Source organism: Calidris pugnax, unplaced genomic scaffold, assembly GCF_001431845.1.
Source record: "Calidris pugnax isolate Ruff unplaced genomic scaffold, ASM143184v1 scaffold17, whole genome shotgun sequence".
Taxonomy (NCBI): Eukaryota; Metazoa; Chordata; class Aves; order Charadriiformes; family Scolopacidae; genus Calidris; species Calidris pugnax.
Window position 1 is genome coordinate 5,826,417 of NW_015090794.1, and position 17,453 is coordinate 5,843,869.

The 17,453-nt window shown below is 44.4% G+C and overlaps 2 protein-coding genes across 3 annotated transcripts; both read left to right on the forward strand.

Annotated features, from left to right (window-relative positions):
- Positions 1-3,209: 3,209 nt before the first annotated feature.
- ARL6IP1 (ADP ribosylation factor like GTPase 6 interacting protein 1) lies at positions 3,210-10,584 on the forward strand. Its single transcript, XM_014936617.1, has 6 exons — positions 3,210-3,349; positions 5,490-5,623; positions 7,380-7,499; positions 8,372-8,489; positions 9,156-9,240; positions 9,474-10,584. Exons 1-6 carry the CDS (start codon positions 3,314-3,316, stop codon positions 9,590-9,592), a joined length of 612 nt encoding a protein of 203 aa, XP_014792103.1. The 5' UTR covers positions 3,210-3,313; the 3' UTR covers positions 9,593-10,584.
- A 787-nt stretch (positions 10,585-11,371) lies between these two features.
- Positions 11,372-15,976, forward strand: RPS15A (ribosomal protein S15a). 2 transcript variants are annotated; one of them, XM_014936739.1, is made up of 5 exons: positions 11,372-11,474; positions 12,630-12,767; positions 12,948-13,027; positions 14,502-14,587; positions 15,841-15,976. In XM_014936739.1, exons 2-5 carry the CDS (start codon positions 12,635-12,637, stop codon positions 15,932-15,934), a joined length of 393 nt encoding a protein of 130 aa, XP_014792225.1. In that variant the 5' UTR covers positions 11,372-11,474; positions 12,630-12,634; the 3' UTR covers positions 15,935-15,976. The 2 variants fall into 2 exon arrangements, with proteins under 2 accessions (XP_014792225.1, XP_014792226.1); XM_014936740.1 differs by lacking the exon at positions 11,372-11,474 and adding an exon at positions 11,686-11,833.
- Positions 15,977-17,453: the final 1,477 nt, after the last annotated feature.

The window sequence follows — 17,453 nt, forward strand, 5'->3', positions numbered from 1 at the left end:
TATTTTAAAAGATAACGTGTTTCTTATAAAGATTTTTTTTTCAGTAAAATTGAGACAATTACTATTTTCCTGCAGTAAGACAGACCTAGAATAATACAAATCTAGAATCAAATCTTTGTAAACACATAATCAGCTGAAGCTGTGGAAGTCAAACTGTTCAGTTGATGCCAGTTGTTTTTTTTTCGTGATGCTCCCCTACAGTAAATGTTGACCAAGAGATCATGCTCTAAACTAATTTCTCAAAGTCAAATTGAAAGTGTGCTCATCAGATTTAAGTTGGTGCCCCCTCCCAGTTACTGAGGCTGGTGGTTGAGATGCTCTTAATGCTTTGAAAATGCAGTTACTAGTTTGCCCGTGGCCTTCTGTAAAGCCAGGGTGTGAGCACTGCTCTACCCAACGGGGTGGTGGTGTCTGCCCTCTGCCAGATGCTGTTCGATCAGTTTGGTTTATCCTCTGAACTGCTTTGGGGTGTCTGAATGAAAAGCACCATATAAAAAAATTCTTTTGGAAATGCTGGAGGGCATTGGAGAGGTTAAAGCTCCATTATCCTAAATGCTGTAGTCCTTAAGGTTATTTTGCATTAATCATTCATCAGTGTGTTCTGTGCCCAGTACATGTGGCCATCCTGTTTTAGCACACTCAAGTAATTCAAAGGGTTTTTTTCCTTTTTTTTTCCCTTTTGTTTTTGCAAGTTTTTCTTAAAATTAGCAGATACAGCCCTGAAAAAAGTTTAGGGTGACACCTGCCATCCCTCTTTTGCTTTCTTAACACAGTAACTGATTTTCACATGCATATTTTTTTTTTTTTTAGTGGAAAGTAGTTAGTAATGAGTATACTGTTACCATTTTAGTTAAAGAATTTCATTGAAAATAAAGATACTGCATGAAACTACTGTTGTATGTACTTAAATGCATAGCTGATTAGAGCAATTTTGCCATCCACCAGACCAATTTTTTATTAATAGTGTAAGAAAAAAGTTTGAGATGCATTTACTATATTAGGTATGATGAGTGGGGTGAAGGCTTAATGTGGAAAATTTGTGTGTCTGTGTCTGTTTGAAGTGCACAGAGCAATTAAACTCCTTTTAAAGGTGCTTTGAGGTTAGCTTGGGCATTTCAGTTTCTGTGCACCTGCTAAGGGAGAGTCTCAGCGCAGGAAGAACGTGTGGCATCACAGCACCATCTGCCTCCTTGGAGCACACAGGAAGCAGCTGGTTTCTGTAGCTCAGGTGACGGGTGGGAGGTGATGGGCAGGTTTTCCCCACTGAGCTGCTGCTACACACAGTAGCATCTGGTTTTCATTTCACATTGTTCTTCTGGAGGCCTGGCTGCTCAGGGAGGGGGGTGTTGAGTGTCGTGGCAGGGCCCCACGCTGTCCTCTGCTCTGCAGCGCGATGGCCCATCTCCTCTGGTGTTTCTGGATGTCCCGTGGGGCTCGCTTCTCCCCCTGCCCCTCCGAGCTCTGGAGAAACACACACAGGAGGGAACTGCACCTCTGTGGGACCACCGAGATGGGAGAAAAGCTCCAAGGGCAGACTGACTTGGGAGCTGGCACTTGAAAGACCGGCTGGATGAAAATGAGCCTGCCAGTGGTTGGAGGTGATGGAAATCCTGCTCGTTTCATTGGTAAGTGCTTGTGGTTTTGCAGTGAGAATTGTACAGATGGATGAAACCAGGAGTAGGCTGATCCTACCAAATAGCCACGGAGGTGGTCTCTGCAAGACACTGCAAATGCTTCTAGGAAGAGCAACACATCATGCTTCTGCATGTGTCCATATTTCTCAAAAGACTAATCAGAACTGTTGCTGACATCACTTCCTTATGAAATTAGCTTTTGTTTGAACTTTGCTGTGGTGCCATTAATGGATTTTGAGGGTGGACTCAATTATTTTCAAGTGCAAAATGGTACACAAGAATACCCTTAGTTTTTAGCAACATGTAAATTAAGTTTAAAGCTGTTCAGTAAGGTATCTATTCTTTACATGCAATCTTGAATGAGTCTGAAAAGCACCCTGTAAAAGATCAAACAATTCAGTACACACATACTTTTGCTTTTACGGTATCATCCTTAGTCCTTTTTTTCCTCTCCATCAAGGTGGTGAGCTGGGTTGGAAAAGTATTGCACTTCTGGTGTTAGAAATGGTGTTTTCTTTGCCCTCATTTTGGAATTGCATTACAGCCTAGGGATTGTGATTAAGCTCATTAACATGTGACAAACATTTAGGAAGGTGAGTCAGAAAAAATATTTCTATCCTAGTACCTTTCTCCTGTGTTTATGCTGCTACAGCTTCTCAAAAAAATACAGCAAGTTGTTGGGTGGCTGGTGATTGTCACAGGTAGGTCAGGCAGTGGTGGTGCTTGGAGATGGAGTGGGTGAAGTTGGGAGTTGTTTCATTGGTTTAGAATCGTAGAATCACAGAAAGGTTTGGGTTGAAAGGGACCTTAAAGATCATTGAGTTCCACCCCCCTGCCCTGGGCAGGGACACCTCCCGCCAGCCCAGGTTGCTCAAAACCCCATCCAGCCTGGCCTTGTTTCCCGTGTGGTGATCCCCAAACCCCGCACCCATGGATCCTGCGGTCTACAGCTGACATGCCGGCTGCTTCGCGTTGGTCACATGCAATAAATAAACACCTGTGCTGGAAGAAACACCAAAACTTCAACACAAGGAAGGTTTGTTGGCGAGTGCCTCTGGCGCCACATTAATCCCACAGTAAGGGGCTGGTTGTTGGCCTTAAAATACCCTCCATCAGCAGGCTCATCATCTACACACGATGTAGCTCAAGAAAAGGGAACATTTTTTTACACAGCACATAACGTTGTACTTATTTGCCTCCTAATAATCACACGTTCAGGTTATACGGGTCAGGCTTTTTCAAATAAAAGCCATGTCCCTGTATGCCCTGGTGGGAGGTGACAGTTCCTACCCCTCTGCCGACGCCCGGGTTGCCGGCTCGCCCTCCTCGGCCCGGGGTCGGGCTTCCTCACGGCCCGACAGCCATCGGCCGGTGCCACCCCTACCCAGGCCCGGCCCTCTCCCGGCAGCACCGCCCGCCGCCGCTCCTGCCGCCGCCGCACTGCGACGGAGGGAGGGGAGGAGGCGCAGAGCCCCCACGCTCATTGGTCGTCTGTCACTGTTCAAATCCCACCAGCCAACCGGCTGTCGATGAGACGCGACGAGAGCCCTGGGATTGGCCCGAGCTGAGTTTCGAGAAGGCCAATCAGAGCGCCGAGAAGGGCCGCGGAAGCTATAAAAGGCGGCAGCGCGACGCGGTGCGGGAGGGCGCGGCCGGCGGCGGTGTGAGGGCGGCGCAAGATGGCGGAGGGTGACAACAACAGCGTCTACCAGCTGGTGAGTGCGGGCGGCCGGCACTGGGCGGGTTCTCCCCTCCGACGCTGGCGGCAGGGAGCTACTCTGCTTCCCGGTGATGGGAAAGGGCGGGCTGCCGCTGGGCTCTGGGGGAGGAAGGGGATCCAGGCCTCCCCGCGGCGGCAGCTGGCGAGGGCCGCCTCCGCCCCCCGAGCGTGTTAAACGCTGGGGGAACGGCCTCTCTGCGCTCGCTTTTCCTTCTGAGCGGTTCCGGTGCGGGTATCGGCTGCACCTGGGGGCCTGGCGGGGGCTGGGTGGGAGGAGGCACCGTCCCGGGAGCGGGTACGGCTGCTGCTGGCAGGCCGGAGCTCATCACAATATCTGGCTTTACCTGATGTGCAGGGCTGGCGTTTAATATTCATCTCTTTGTGTTTCAACAGCCTTGGGCTGTGTTCTCGAGTGCTTCAGGGATGCAGGAGAAGGGCAGGAGCTGGCCGATTAGCCTAAGAGATGTGTCAAGGGTGGGCTTGAATAGTTAAAAAACCGAAATAAATACAAGGACATGTATATTTATCTCTGTGAGGGTAAACGGCTGTCAGGGGAAATGGGAGAGTGGCTGTAAAAGCCTGTGAGGGGGTTGAAGGAGGGGAGCTTCTGAGCGCGGTTCTGATCCCTGCTGTGTCTCGCAGCAGGAGCTGCACAGCCCGGGACACACACACACACACAGACACACACACACAGACACTGTCCGTAGCAGAGGTGCAGGGCAGCCGCCAGTTTCTGCAGAAAAAGTGCACTGAACCGTATAGCCAAAAATACGTGCAGTGCTCTCAGAGCAGAAATTCGTGTTAATGGAAACTTTATGTTGTTTGAGTAATGAAAAAGCACCTTTGATGGATGGGCTCTGGAACTCAGTGATGTTGACAAAAGCTGACTCAAGCTTTCTCTACCTGGCCCAGTGGGAAAACAAGTCACAATAGTTGTCTTCTAGGCTGCCGGAGACAGGCTGCTATTAATAACACTGTTATATTCCAGTTTCTTTCCCCGTATTTTTTCTCTTGGTTGTGATGTTAAATGCAGACAGCCAGAGGTAATAAAACAAAAGTTTTTCTCCATTTGACAGTTGGTGTTTATAACATGAAATAGATATGGTAACTGGAAGGTGTTTCAGCAGCATGTCAGATAATTTTTTACTTTTTTTTTTTTTTGGCCTGAATTGTAGTTTTCAAATGGTTTCTAATGGTATTGCGGGAGAAAATTGTCTTTACCATGGTAGCTGCACTCAGCTGTCCTTGTTATTCTAGTGGTGCCAGGCTTCTCATTTGAGGTGAGAGTGAAACCAGCTCTGCAATCTCTACACAGCACGTATGCAGGTCCTGAGGACTTTACACCTCATAGCGATTGGTTCTGGTCACGGTTACCTGAGTTCTGTAATCTCTGAGATCCCTTGTCCCACTGAGGGGAAACTATTAAGCCATGTTAAATGTGGAACACCTCAGGTGAACTGCTTAATGAGCTGATGCCAGAGCAGATAGGGCCTCCTTGCAGAAGCTGGATAGGGAGGAATGTGGGAATAATGTAGGTAGAGTTTAAAGTCTGCCTGATCACTGTTGTGGGCAACCTGTGGAAAAACTTTCTTTGCTGTGCAAATATGATCAGCTGGGTAACTTTCCTCTGCTGTGGATTCTGAGTTCTTACCCATTTTCCACATCATAAAAACCTGGTGTTGGACAGCAACTAGAAATCTTCAGTTCAATGTAGTAGAGTTGACTTTGAAAATACATATATTTTAAATAGTTCTCATGTTGCAATTTTCCAGATGTTGACACTGAAAACTCGGGGGCATTAGCTAGACTTTAAAACTTGTCTTCCTACTAATCTGGGGGCAGGGAGTACCATAAATGGGAGGTTGGGGGAAACACCTTGGTAAAACCTGGGAGGAGGTATCACTTGGTCTAATAACTTATACTGCTACTTTTCTTAAGATCTTGACTATTTTAAAGTAGCACTGCTACAATTCCATAACTTAGTACAAAACTCACAACATTATTAGTAATCTAATTACTCAGAAAGATTTGTGACTGGGGTCTTTAATTATGATACCGTTGTTAGCTACTTTGAGTGTGGAATTCATTTGATACTCTGGTTAGTAATTAAAGAGTTTTCTCTTCTTTTTGTCTAGGCCTCTGAAACTGCTAGCTTGGAAGAGCAGTTGCAAGGATGGGGAGAAGTGATTTTGCTGACTGATAAAGTTCTTCGCTGGGAGAGAGCCTGGTTTCCTCTGGCGCTGATGAGTGTTGTTTCCTTTTCTTTTCTGTAAGTAGCTTGTGGAGGAAGCCTAGGACACCACTGTGCTTTCACGGCTGGAAGCAAAGCTGTTAAGTAAATTAGTAAGACATCTTTAAAAATCTGATGGGAAGGCTGTTACTCCAGGTTCTGTTTCTGAATGTGTGTGAACTGTCTTGAAAAGAAAAACCTTAAGTATTGAGAACAGAAAGTAACACAAGTCACATCCTGCTCAGAGGGGGACAAGTGCTTTCTGCAAAAGCTGTTTGCCAGCAATGGTTGCTGTGGCTTTTTACCGTGCTCAGCTGTATGTTCTTCACTGGTGTGTTCATATTCTGTCCTCATCCTTTGTATCCTGCTTCTTAGTCAAATCTGGTTATTTCCTTGGGCTTTTTTTTTTTCCCCAAACCAACAGCAGTATCATTATGGAAAACTTGTTTCCATAGGGCAAACTTTCCTATTCTGCATCTTTGGTGGGGTGTTTAGGATGAGTTTCATGGGTTTTGAACAACTTGTTTTTTTACATTCTCTGTCCTGTCCTTTGAGAAAGGAGAAGGAAAGACTGTAGGTAACTTTCATTCAACAGGAGAGAGGATGCTGCCGGTCTCTGGATTGTAGATACAGAACTGGCTTGCTGGAGGCACTTGCACGTGCTTTTACCTAACACGGTAGTTAGTCAAGATGACCTCAACCTGCCTTGTGCAGATAAGCGTCCACACCAGCTGTGAAGTTTCCCAGTTGCATGTGGTTTTGGACTAAGGAGAAGAGAGGAGTTACAAAAATAGATGTTGAACCAGGTGAGGTAGGGTGATCAGTCTTCTGGCTAGTACAAATTTTATGACCTTCAGGGAAAGTGAGGAAGATGGAAATCAAATGAAAAGTAACTTTTAAAAGAAGTAATTACATGAACTTCAGAGTATTCTGTTATAAGTTCTGTTATTATAGCAGGAAAGAGCTTGTGTTGAATAATACTTTGAGGAAATAGACAGAACTACTTCGGATTCTGAATTGGTATTTCATCAAAAATGAACTTGGACATTCAGCGCAGTAGCACTGTGCCAGATGTATAGAAAGACTGGCCCTGGAATGGACTGTGTAATTTCTATACTTCTATTATTTCAATGTTCAGGAAGTTCTGTTACGTGCAAATAAGTGGCATGGGGTATAGCTGAGTGTTAACAGATGCTTAGGAGATGAGAGAGTTCTTGTCCAGTGCCCATACTGCTGCATTCGAGCGATGGCACACTTAGCATGAAAAAGCACAACACTGTCCTAATTGGAGGTTTACGGCTCAGAACAGGTTTGGTAGCTCTCACAGGTGAGGCAGAGCAAATGACCACCTGTAGTGGATATGAATGCTGTGACTTATTAAAGAACCAACAAGATGAGAGCTTTCACCCTACCTGGTTATTTCATATGTTCACTCACTCATCCTTGTCCCCCTGTCGCTGTTAAGTTTGCTAGATATCAACTTTGAGAGCTCAATAATGAATTTTTACTTCTACTGAACTTCATACTATGCTTCCTGTATCGTAGCATTTTGTTATCTAGTATGCTAAGAAAATTGTATTTTTTTAATTTGTATTTTGTCGTAATAGTTGTTGAAGTACTTAAAACTCTTTTTATTAGTAATAGAAACAAATGTTAAAGTCTTTTTGGGATTGAGCAAGGGGGTAGGTCTATCTACTGTATGAAGTCATGAGCCAATCTGAAGAAGTGACTAAATATGTCTAATACTTCAGAGTCTGAGCATCCAGAAATAATTTCTGTTATCTTCTTTCTGCAGAATGATCTACTACTTGGACCCATCAGTTCTTTCAGGCGTCTCCTGTTTTGTTATGTTCCTCTGTTTGGCTGATTATCTTGTTCCTGCTCTTGCACCTAGAATCTTTGGCTCTAATAAATGGTGAGGAAAGCTTGAATTAAGAGAGTATAATTAAATTATGAACTTTATCAAAATGGATATCTGACTTGCAAATATCAAATGATTACTTTATAGTGTTATTGTGGTAAGAAATTGGCAATCTGTAATATATGAATTGAGGACACTAGATGTCCTTCATTCTTTTTCTGAAAGATAACTACTACAACATATCTTTATTATTCATTTTCTTCTAGAAAATAAGATTTTTGTCAAAGGAGTAGGCACGTTCTTTGCTCTCCATTAAGGATGCTAGTTAGTTCTGCTAAACTAGTTTTTGGTAATTAATGGTTAATAGATACTGAGTACTAAAATTAAGAAGAGGGGTATTGGATTATATGTTTGGCAAGAGTGACAATAGTAAATCCGATGAAGGAGAAGAGCAATGCAGGAAATATGAATGTGATCATAAGTGATTGAAACAGATTTGAAGAAGAGCAAGGCTTATATAAAAACAGTAAGCTGGAGAAGAACCTTATTTGAACTAAATTTTGAGTTAAAAGTAAATTTTAGTGTACCTGTTTTACGATGACTAGTGGATAAATGTTCTTGTCTAATAATGAACCAACATAAAAGCCAAGTAATACACACTGGTATCAGATTAAAATCAATGATCTTCTGCTTTGAATGAGGTTGCTCTTTGGGAGTCAATTTAATAGAGTCAGTGTTCAGAAAAATTACTTGGGCAATTGCATTACAATGCTCAATAAAAATAAGGTATAAAACCAAGCAAAGTAAATGCTTTAGCAAAGTGAAAAAAAAAACACCACAAAACCAAACTGCTAGAAAAGTATCATGGAAGATTTTTAAAATTTCAGATTAAATCTTGAATTCTTATTTCTGGCTTTTATTAAAAGGACTACGGAACAGCAGCAAAGATTTCATGAGATTTGCAGCAATCTGGTAAAATCTCGTCGCCGAATTGTTGGCTGGTGGAAACGTCTCTTCACGCTGAAGGAAGAGAAGCCTAAAATGGTATTGAGTTCCAGCAGTTCATCTCTATTGTCTTAAGATTTTACTTGTTTTGTTTTGTCGTAAGTATTTTAACAAGGCACATGTCTGTATAAACTGGTATTTCAAACCAAGAACCAGTGGTTCTGGCTGTGATTTAATGCCAGTCACACATCTTATTCAGACTTGGAGTGGCAAGAGACAAGACTTTAAATTTGCAATACAGTGCAGTTAGGAGCACACCCTTGATATGAAGGTAAAGCTAGATGCAGTCTCTTTGGATAGGTCAATTTTTGGAAGCACATCTTGTTTCCAGTGTACATGAACTCTCTGAAAAACTAGGTCTTAGTCATGTGTCAGGTACAGAAACTGAGTTTAGTGCCCTAAAAACAGCTTCAGGTACTGTGTGAGGCTGAAGTTGTGTCGATGGGGATGGCATAGTCTGACTCGAAGGGATATCTGGACGGAAAAGAACTGATATCCTGTAAAACTGATGGTCTGAAAATAAATGAGAACATACAGTTGTAGACTCTGTAATCTCAATTTCAACAAGCCTATGCACAGGTATCACGTGTGGAAGAGCCAGTAAACTTCAAGTTAGTTTTAAATGTTGAAGTGTTGCTGGATATTGAAGGAAAGGGGGAGAATTCCCAACAGATCTGTGATAACTGTTCCCTTTTCATTTTCCAGTACTTCATGACCATGCTTTTTTCTCTTGCTGTGGTTGCCTGGATTGGACAGCAAGTTCACAATCTCTTTCTGACCTATCTTATTGGTAAGTGCACAGCGTGCAAAACAGAAGTAATTGTTTTGGTAGCTGCTTGAAATGGTGTGAGGCTGGTAGAAGCAAATTTTGATTATTTGTGTGGTGATTTTTTTTGTTGCAGGGTGTTATTTTTCTGTTTTCAAGCAGTTAATGGGGTTTAAGGGAAGCAAGGAATTTCAAGGTAACAGAAGCTTGTTAAAGGAATATTAAGTAATTCCCTATTTTTGTTTTTTAATCTCTAGTAAGTTTCTTGTTGCTGTTTCCTGGACTCAACCAGCATGGGATCATTACAAAGTATGTTGGAATGGCCAAAAGGGAGATAAACAAACTTCTCAAGCACAAGGAAAAGAAAAATGAATGAAGACTTAACTGCTGTTCACTCCTGTAAAAGGTTTCCTTGGGAACAGTTTTGAGAATTAACGTATGATTAAGATAATAGAAGTTGTATTGCTCACTGGCTTTTTTTTTTTTTTTATTGGCTCCCCGATGGAATGAAAATGTCACTCTAGAAACTGCTGTGGGTTTGTGTCTCTTGCTGTGCTGACTCTAGGGTTCTGCAGCCTGCAGCTGATTTTACAGGAAAGATCGGATGTACGGAGCTTATCCGTACTTACGAAGTTTGGAGTCTTCACCAAACTAAGAAGCCTCATAAATACATACCCCAACTCGAAGAACAGCAGAATTGTAATGTGTGATAGCATTTCCGTAACTGTGGTAATTTCACTCATTAATTTGTAGCTACAGCGAGTATGAAAGGCAGTTCTGAAAGCTTACGCTTCTTGGAGACTTGTTACTACTGATACTTGTGGAAGGAGGACAATTAGCTAAATAAGAATGATTATAGCTGAGGGTGCATATCTGAAATCGCTGCAGAAAGTGATCCCATTGTCTCACTGAATTTGTTTGCTTTTTTTTGGCTGTGTATACCAGATTTTCTGTTGACTCGGGATCTGGAATATATACATTTGTAGTTCAGTTACTTAGCTGTAGCGTAAACTTCAACTCATTGCACTGAGACTGTAGAAAATGAGTTAAGATGTGTGTTACCTTAACAGCTGATTGTTCTAAAAACTGCTGTTGTCATGGAGCCATGTAGCATGTTTGGTTTTATGAATGTTGTTGTCTGTACACAAAATCACCTTGAATATGCTAGACTCGTCTCTGTAAATAAGCCTGTCTGAATTGTTTGTGCTTTTCTATCACCTCCCCCTCCTTTTTTTAAAATTGAACTTTTTTCTTTACAAAGCTGAAACCTGTGTTAATGCATTTTAAAAGTTTACTGTTTTAAAATGAATTCTCTTCAGTGTCTATTGTAACTGTTGAATAGATAAATACAGACTAAAGAGAAACTTCTTGAAGTCTGGTTCTTTGTGGACACACACAAGGTTGTGAAAATGCATTTTTCAGCTGAGACTGGGAGCTGGGAGCAGTGTGTCTGTGTGCGGTGTCCTGGCAGACACGCTCCTTTGCTTTGAAATAGCTCACTGTAGGTAGAACTTCTATCAGCGATGACAGTACACTGACAGCTCCTGCTGCCGAGGGAAAGGCAGTCATGTCATCTGCAGCTGATGAACATGGATAGAAGTGACAGGTTGGGGACAAACCAGATGCAGTCGGGAGACACTGTGGTGTGATCTCGGTGCTGTGATGTTGGAAACGCTTGGCTGCACCTGCCCAGGCAGGGGCAGGAAGAAATGTGGGGTGTGAAGAGGCAGGTGATGATGGGGGCGGTGTCGCAGGGCGGCCCCTGTGCCCCACACCGACACCCCATCGGCGCTGCAGCAGCCGCTCCTGCTTTAAGGAAAAATTGGGTACAAGCCCTGCTCCCCGGCGTGGTGCGGCCTTGCTCACCTCAGACTGCTGCTCCCCCGCCGTGTGGAGTGCTGCGCTCTCCTTCAGCGTGCATGGGTCCGTTAAAACTCCGATAAAAGTGCACAATATCATAAGTTCCTCCGCTGTGCTTCTGCCAAACCCCGCTTTTGGCTGTTTCTCCTCCTTTCTGTCCCTCCCGCCCCGCTGTACAGCCTCGCGCTGCGCAGCGTCCCGGTTGCTGTAGGAACCCCGGCCGGGGCGTCGCTCCGGAAGTGCGTTGTGCCGGCTCTAGACCAATGGGGATGTCCAGGGCCGGGACGCCCAATCTCGCGAGATTTCACGAGGCGCGGCGCACCACCTCGCGCCCATGGCCCTCCCATAATCCCGCGCGGGCGCCCGGCCTCTTCCTTTTCCGCCATCTTGCTGCACCGGTGAGTTGGTGGGTGCGGCGGGTCCCGGCCGCCATCCGCCGCCTCCCGACCCCATCCGGGCCCCGTCTCCGCCTCCGCCCGCCTTTTCGTGGCCTTGAGGCTGCGCCCGACAGGCTCGGCCCGTTTTGAGCCATCGGCGTATCCTCTAGCGCTCTCTGGAGCCTCCGGAGTGTAGGGTGGGGGGAAGCGCACTCCTGCCCGTGGCTCTGCTCTCCACAGACATGCGGGGCGGGAGCCGGGGGCGGGCGCTGGCGCGGCGGCCGGGCCCGGGCCGGTGCGGTGGGAGGCTAGGCTGGGCCGGGCCGCGGAGTTCTGTGGACTGCGGGGAGTGAGGATCGTGCGGCGCGGCCCGGGAGGAGGTAGCTGAGGGCTCGGGGAGGGGGCGGTGGGCCGGGCCCTGGGCGAGGGGGCGGCCCTCAGGAGGAGGGGGGCTGGCTGCGCTCCCCCCGTGGGCAGGAATTAGCCAGACCTGCTTGGTTGGGGGTCCCTGGGTTAGCGGTACAAGCCCTCGTGTGCCGCAGGACGTGGCGAGCTCAGGAGTGACCCTGTGGCCCAGGTGAGGGGACCTCCTGTCCGGGTCCGGCAGTGCGGTGGCTCTGTTAGTAAGTGGGGCCGCGGTACCCAGCCCTGTGCTACCGTGTGGTACTCGGGGGCTCTTCTCCTCATCCCTGCAACGCGAGAGCTGATGCCCGGTTTCCTTCCCAGAGTGCTGCGACGCCCTTTGGTCCTGCGTTTTTTTGCAGATAAGCAACCCGAGCAGTGTCTGTTATGTGTAGTGCCATCTGTGGCCTAGTTTTTGAACAGGGCTAGTACTGCATAATTGGGTTTTAAAGTTAAAAAAGATTCACCTGGGGAAGGTGTCACGCTGATGAAATGTTGTCTAGGTGGTGTTTTTTAAATGTTTGTTTATGCGTGTTGATAAAGTCAAGTGTAAATCAGTGTGTCAGACTTCCTGACTTGTCATGATAGTTGTGAATCTGAGAATACTCCAGCGTGTCATTTGATTTGCCTTTTAGCCTAAGAATGCCCTTTAAGGTTTAATGTAATTTTCTGTCTGATCATTTAGGTCTGGAATTAATCTTAGAAACAGCGTGCTGCTCAGTGTCTCTGTGTTGAAAAGCTGGTGTATGTAACTGCCTCTCCTCTTCCCTGCAGGCACCATGGTGCGCATGAATGTTCTGGCCGATGCTCTCAAAAGCATCAACAATGCAGAAAAACGTGGGAAACGCCAAGTTCTCATTAGGCCGTGCTCCAAAGTAATCGTCCGGTTTTTAACCGTGATGATGAAGCACGGTAAGTCCAGAGCACACAGTGTTCATTCACGGTTCCTGTGGCTGCTGTTGTGTTAAGGTGTTTGGTGACTAAAAGTAAATCAAGATGCTTGAGCTGGTTTTGTAAGGCGTAGTTAATTGAGTGGTGTTAATGTAGCTAAGTATCATGGATTTGATTTGTCTGTTTGCTAATCTCCCGTAGGTTACATTGGTGAGTTTGAGATAATTGATGATCACAGAGCTGGGAAGATTGTTGTCAATCTCACAGGCAGACTCAACAAGGTAGGATTCCTCTTTCTGAATTCAATTCTCTAAGAAAATGCTTAAATGAGTCTTCTTTTATTTATATTTTTTTGCTCCAGTTCTGAAATAATTGTAAAGAAGGTGGTATTTATTTAATCTATGTAAATGAGAGTAACGTGGGTATTATCAGTGGTTATCAGATGCTTGTTAATTTTTCTAGATTTATAATGGTATGGTCAACTAATTACATTGTGAATGACTGAGTATGTCAGATGCACTCTGGCAAGTGCTGTGTGTTTCTCTTTAAAGGCTTTCTGGCTACCTTTTTCTCAGTTTCTTTGATGTTTAAGCTATCTATAAGACTTGTCTTAAGATGTGGAAACTGAGTTGCTTTCCAGTTATGTTTAAAACTTGTAAATGACTTCTGCAGCTGGATGGGCTTTGCTTGCAGTTGAGGGAAAGCTGAATGTTATGTTAATTGGTGATCTTTAAGTTCCTGGGTCATATGAAGTATTCATGTGTGTTTTGGACATTGTTAAATTGTTTTATCCAAAATACAGATCTTCTCGTTCTGTGATGACTCGCTGTGCATCATTGTTTCCAATTAAGCTATTTAAGTGACAGGTGGCTCTTTAGTAAAGAAATAAAGAAATTACTTGGTCAAAATATGTTGGGGGGTATCTCCAGGATGAATAAATATTGCAGCTGAAAATTGCTTGAGTGTAGTAGGCAGAGAATTCTGACACCGCCCAAATTACTAGTGTTATGTGTCTGTAGTAAAAGTACTGAATGTCAGGTTTGAGTACAGAGTACAGTTCCTCGAACTCTTCCGGGATGATGTGGTAACAGATCTTCCAGGGTGCATGTGGATATTATGTCTCTCTCGATAGAGCAATAAGGGAATAGTTGGTTGGTTCAGCAAGAAGTCCATCAGTGCAGGAAGGTGTGCTTCTATTTTTCTCTTGGATGTTTATTCAGATAATTGGAGCCAGTGAGGTAACTGGGGGTGGTAGTGGTGGTCATGGTCAGTATGTAATAGGATTCACTTGAAAACTTTGATAACTTTATGCATGTTAATTTTTCCCTGGTTACAGGTACTTTTTGCCAACTGTGTATGATGATTAGAAGTAGAATATTCCCAAGTAATTGCAGGATTTTTGATGATATAGGATGCTTAATAATCTTCAGTGGTTTATAGTGTGCTGTTGTGCTCTCCCAGATCTAGCCATTAGTTTGTGAGTTTAGGTTCAGCAGCGGCATAAGTCACTGTGTTTGAGTGAGGAGGAGGAGGAGGAGGGAAGGCTAAGGAAGTAACAGCTGCATGGCTGTGTGCGAGTCTCAGCTTACCTGAGGGGAAGCCCTGTTTCCTGTTAGGGGTAACAGAGTGTGCTTCTTGGTACTCGGATATTTTGCTGCCAAAAATATTTTAGCTGTAGTTGTTAAATTTCTGCATCCAGTGAATTGGAATGACAAATGTGCTAATCCAGTTTATAAATGGAATTCTGTTTTATAGTGTGGTGTGATCAGTCCCAGATTTGATGTTCAGCTGAAGGATTTGGAAAAGTGGCAGAACAACCTACTGCCTTCACGTCAGTTTGGGTAAGTCAGGAGAAGAGTTAGATCTGTGTCATATGTAAAAATTTGGGGGGTTTATTACGCTGTCATATTGCCTGAGGTGACTTGCCTGACGCCTTTCCTCTCTCATCAATCTGGTGGTCTAAAAACCCACCTTCCATATAAATGCTCTTTTGAACCAGTTTTAAAGGGGCGCTGCTAATCAAGGACCTATTTTTGTTTGGCTTTGGTAAATCCTGGTTTCACCATTACTGTCTACAGTTTACTGGGAAAATGGGACTTTTTCTTTTACAGGTTTTAATTTTATTAATGTCCATTTATAGATGGGGAGGAGTTATGTAAGTTACCAGGTCACTGGAATTAGGTTGTACTACTTCAAATTAAACTTCCTGATTGCGTATGAGTTGCTTAGACATTAAGAGATGAGAGGCTGAGAGCCTCTGTTAAACAAACAGGCACACCACAGAAAATATTACTATGCAGTATGTTTTTCCTTCCCAAAATTCTCTGAGTCAGGAGTAACAAATCTCAGTAATAAATGTCAGTGCACCAGGATGACAGAGCTGCAAGAGTCTTCAGAGGCTCAGCCAGTCTGTCCCGTCAAAGGCAGGATGAGCAGTTCCTTGTCATTTCTGTCCTGAAAGCTGCAGTGATAAGCCACTTGCTTTACCTGTACCAGTGTAGCTTTCTAGTGTGTGTGTTGTATCGAGGTTTTTAAGAGTATTTATAGAGTGGTGGGACAAGAGGTTCTCAGACGCGAAGCTGTGTGGATGAAGTCTGCTGATCATCCAAGCATTGGCATTAGCGGTGACTAAGGCTGCTTCAGTTGTCAGTCCAGACCCAGATACTCATCTGCATCAGTGCACAGTGTTCATAACGCTGAGAGACAGGCGCTCCGAGGTGAGGAGCTGTCTGGCACCATGGCAACTCTACCTGCTCTGAAGAAAAATGTCTGCTTAAAATAGAGGCAGGCTGTGTCTAGAGTTGCTGCCGCTACAACAGCTGAACTGACTTCACAGTGGGGATGTGATGAAAAACTTCTTGCTGAGGCTTAGGCAGATATTTGGAGAACATAAGCCTATAAATGTCCTTTGTGTGCTACAGAGCTGTACTCCTGAGAGGACTTCCTTTTCCGTTGCCTGATAACCTGGTCTTAGTTCTGTTGGGCCCATTCTTACAGAAGCAGATCTTACTGTTGTAACACAGACATGAAGTTAGTGCTGTCAGCACGAGCACAGAGCAAAGCGATAAACTGGATGTTTGTTCTTTCTTGACAGGTACATTGTACTGACAACCTCAGCTGGCATCATGGACCATGAGGAGGCTAGGCGAAAACACACAGGAGGCAAAATCCTGGGATTCTTTTTCTAAAACTTGTAAAAAAAGAGGATACTAATAAATCGTTCAAATGGACTCTGGTGTTTCCAGTTGGTATTTTAATGACTTCTGACACGACCTGTGGTAGTGCTTGTAACAGACAACTCTTCAGCAGTCCTTAAATTCCATCTTTACTGCAGGTGATGTTTGGGTCCGCACCATCCCTGGTCACAACTTTTATTTCTGTTAATAATGTAACATACTTTCAATAATTACCTCTTGAATGACAGTTACAGGTCACTGTAACTCAGTAGGAGGACTCTACCTACTTGGTTGTTGTGTGGTGGGATCATCTCTTGGGTGTTAGAGACCTGTGTCTCCATAGTTATGTGTGACTATTTAGCTAAACAATAGAAGTTGTCTTGCCAGAATGTATTTCCTGTTTATGGTTTAAAAAGTTATGAGATGTGGGATTGTGGAATAATTAAGATCATTGAAATTTCGTTTCAAGTCACAAACTTGTTCCACATCTTACAGGGTAAGGAGTAACTGAGGTAGAGAGGTGAATAATTATTTTTTTTCCATCACATTTCTAGCTTGGAAGTCCTATGAAACACCAGAGTTTTGTGTAGGGTGGTTGTGCAGCTTCTCTTCCTGTTGCCATGAAGCAGTAACCGTTTGGGATTTCTTTAAGTTACTTTTTGGAGCGAGGAAGTAAGGATATCTGCACATAGAGGTAGTAGATGTGTAATACTGAATGAGTTGTTGGTCTCTGTTTCAGGCATCAGATGCCTGACAGCCTGATGTACTTGATAATACAGAAAAATGAACAGATTTCTTTCCAAGCAGTGCGCAGAGCGGTGACTGCAGCTGAAGAGCTGCTGTGAGGTGGTGGAGAGCGGGAAGCAAGCTTCTGGGTGACTGCATTGTCCTTGGACAGCAGTCAGAAGTACCTTGCTTATGTCACTTTGGTCTTTACTAAGAAGGAGCCAGTTTAAATGTGGCAGCCTCTTTCAGCAGGCTTTAAAGCAGCTGTTGTATTTGTGGTTCTCCTGATACAAGCAGCTGGAAACAGTTTTCCATCTTGGTGATACATCCTGGTGCTTGATAGGTAGGGTTGTTTGAGGGTGATACTTCATCTCAAAACTTTTCCGAGAGCATTGGGATGGAAGTGACTCTTCAGGCAGGAAGTCTTTAAACTCCATGGTTTATAACTATGTTTCATTTCAGCCGGTTACTTTTTATGGAGAAAGGGAGACCTGCTACTGCTTAGCAAAAGGGACTTAACTCTTTGTAGACAGGCAGTGCAGTCTCCCGAATGTGGTGACTGTTCCCAGAGGAACAAGAAGCTGGCAACAGAGCTGTGGGAGCGCTTGCAGCAGGTGGTTGGAGGTGTGCACTGGCATCCCCCAACAGAGACTTGCAGCCTGAGAAGAGGCGGGCAGGAATAAAAATGGCTTGTTTACCTGTTTTGTCTCAATCACATGCAGGTTAAGGTCACAAAGTATGGATGGTGGCATCAAATCATTCAAAGGTGTGACCAGTATGGTTCTCTGATGTGAAAGAAAATTGC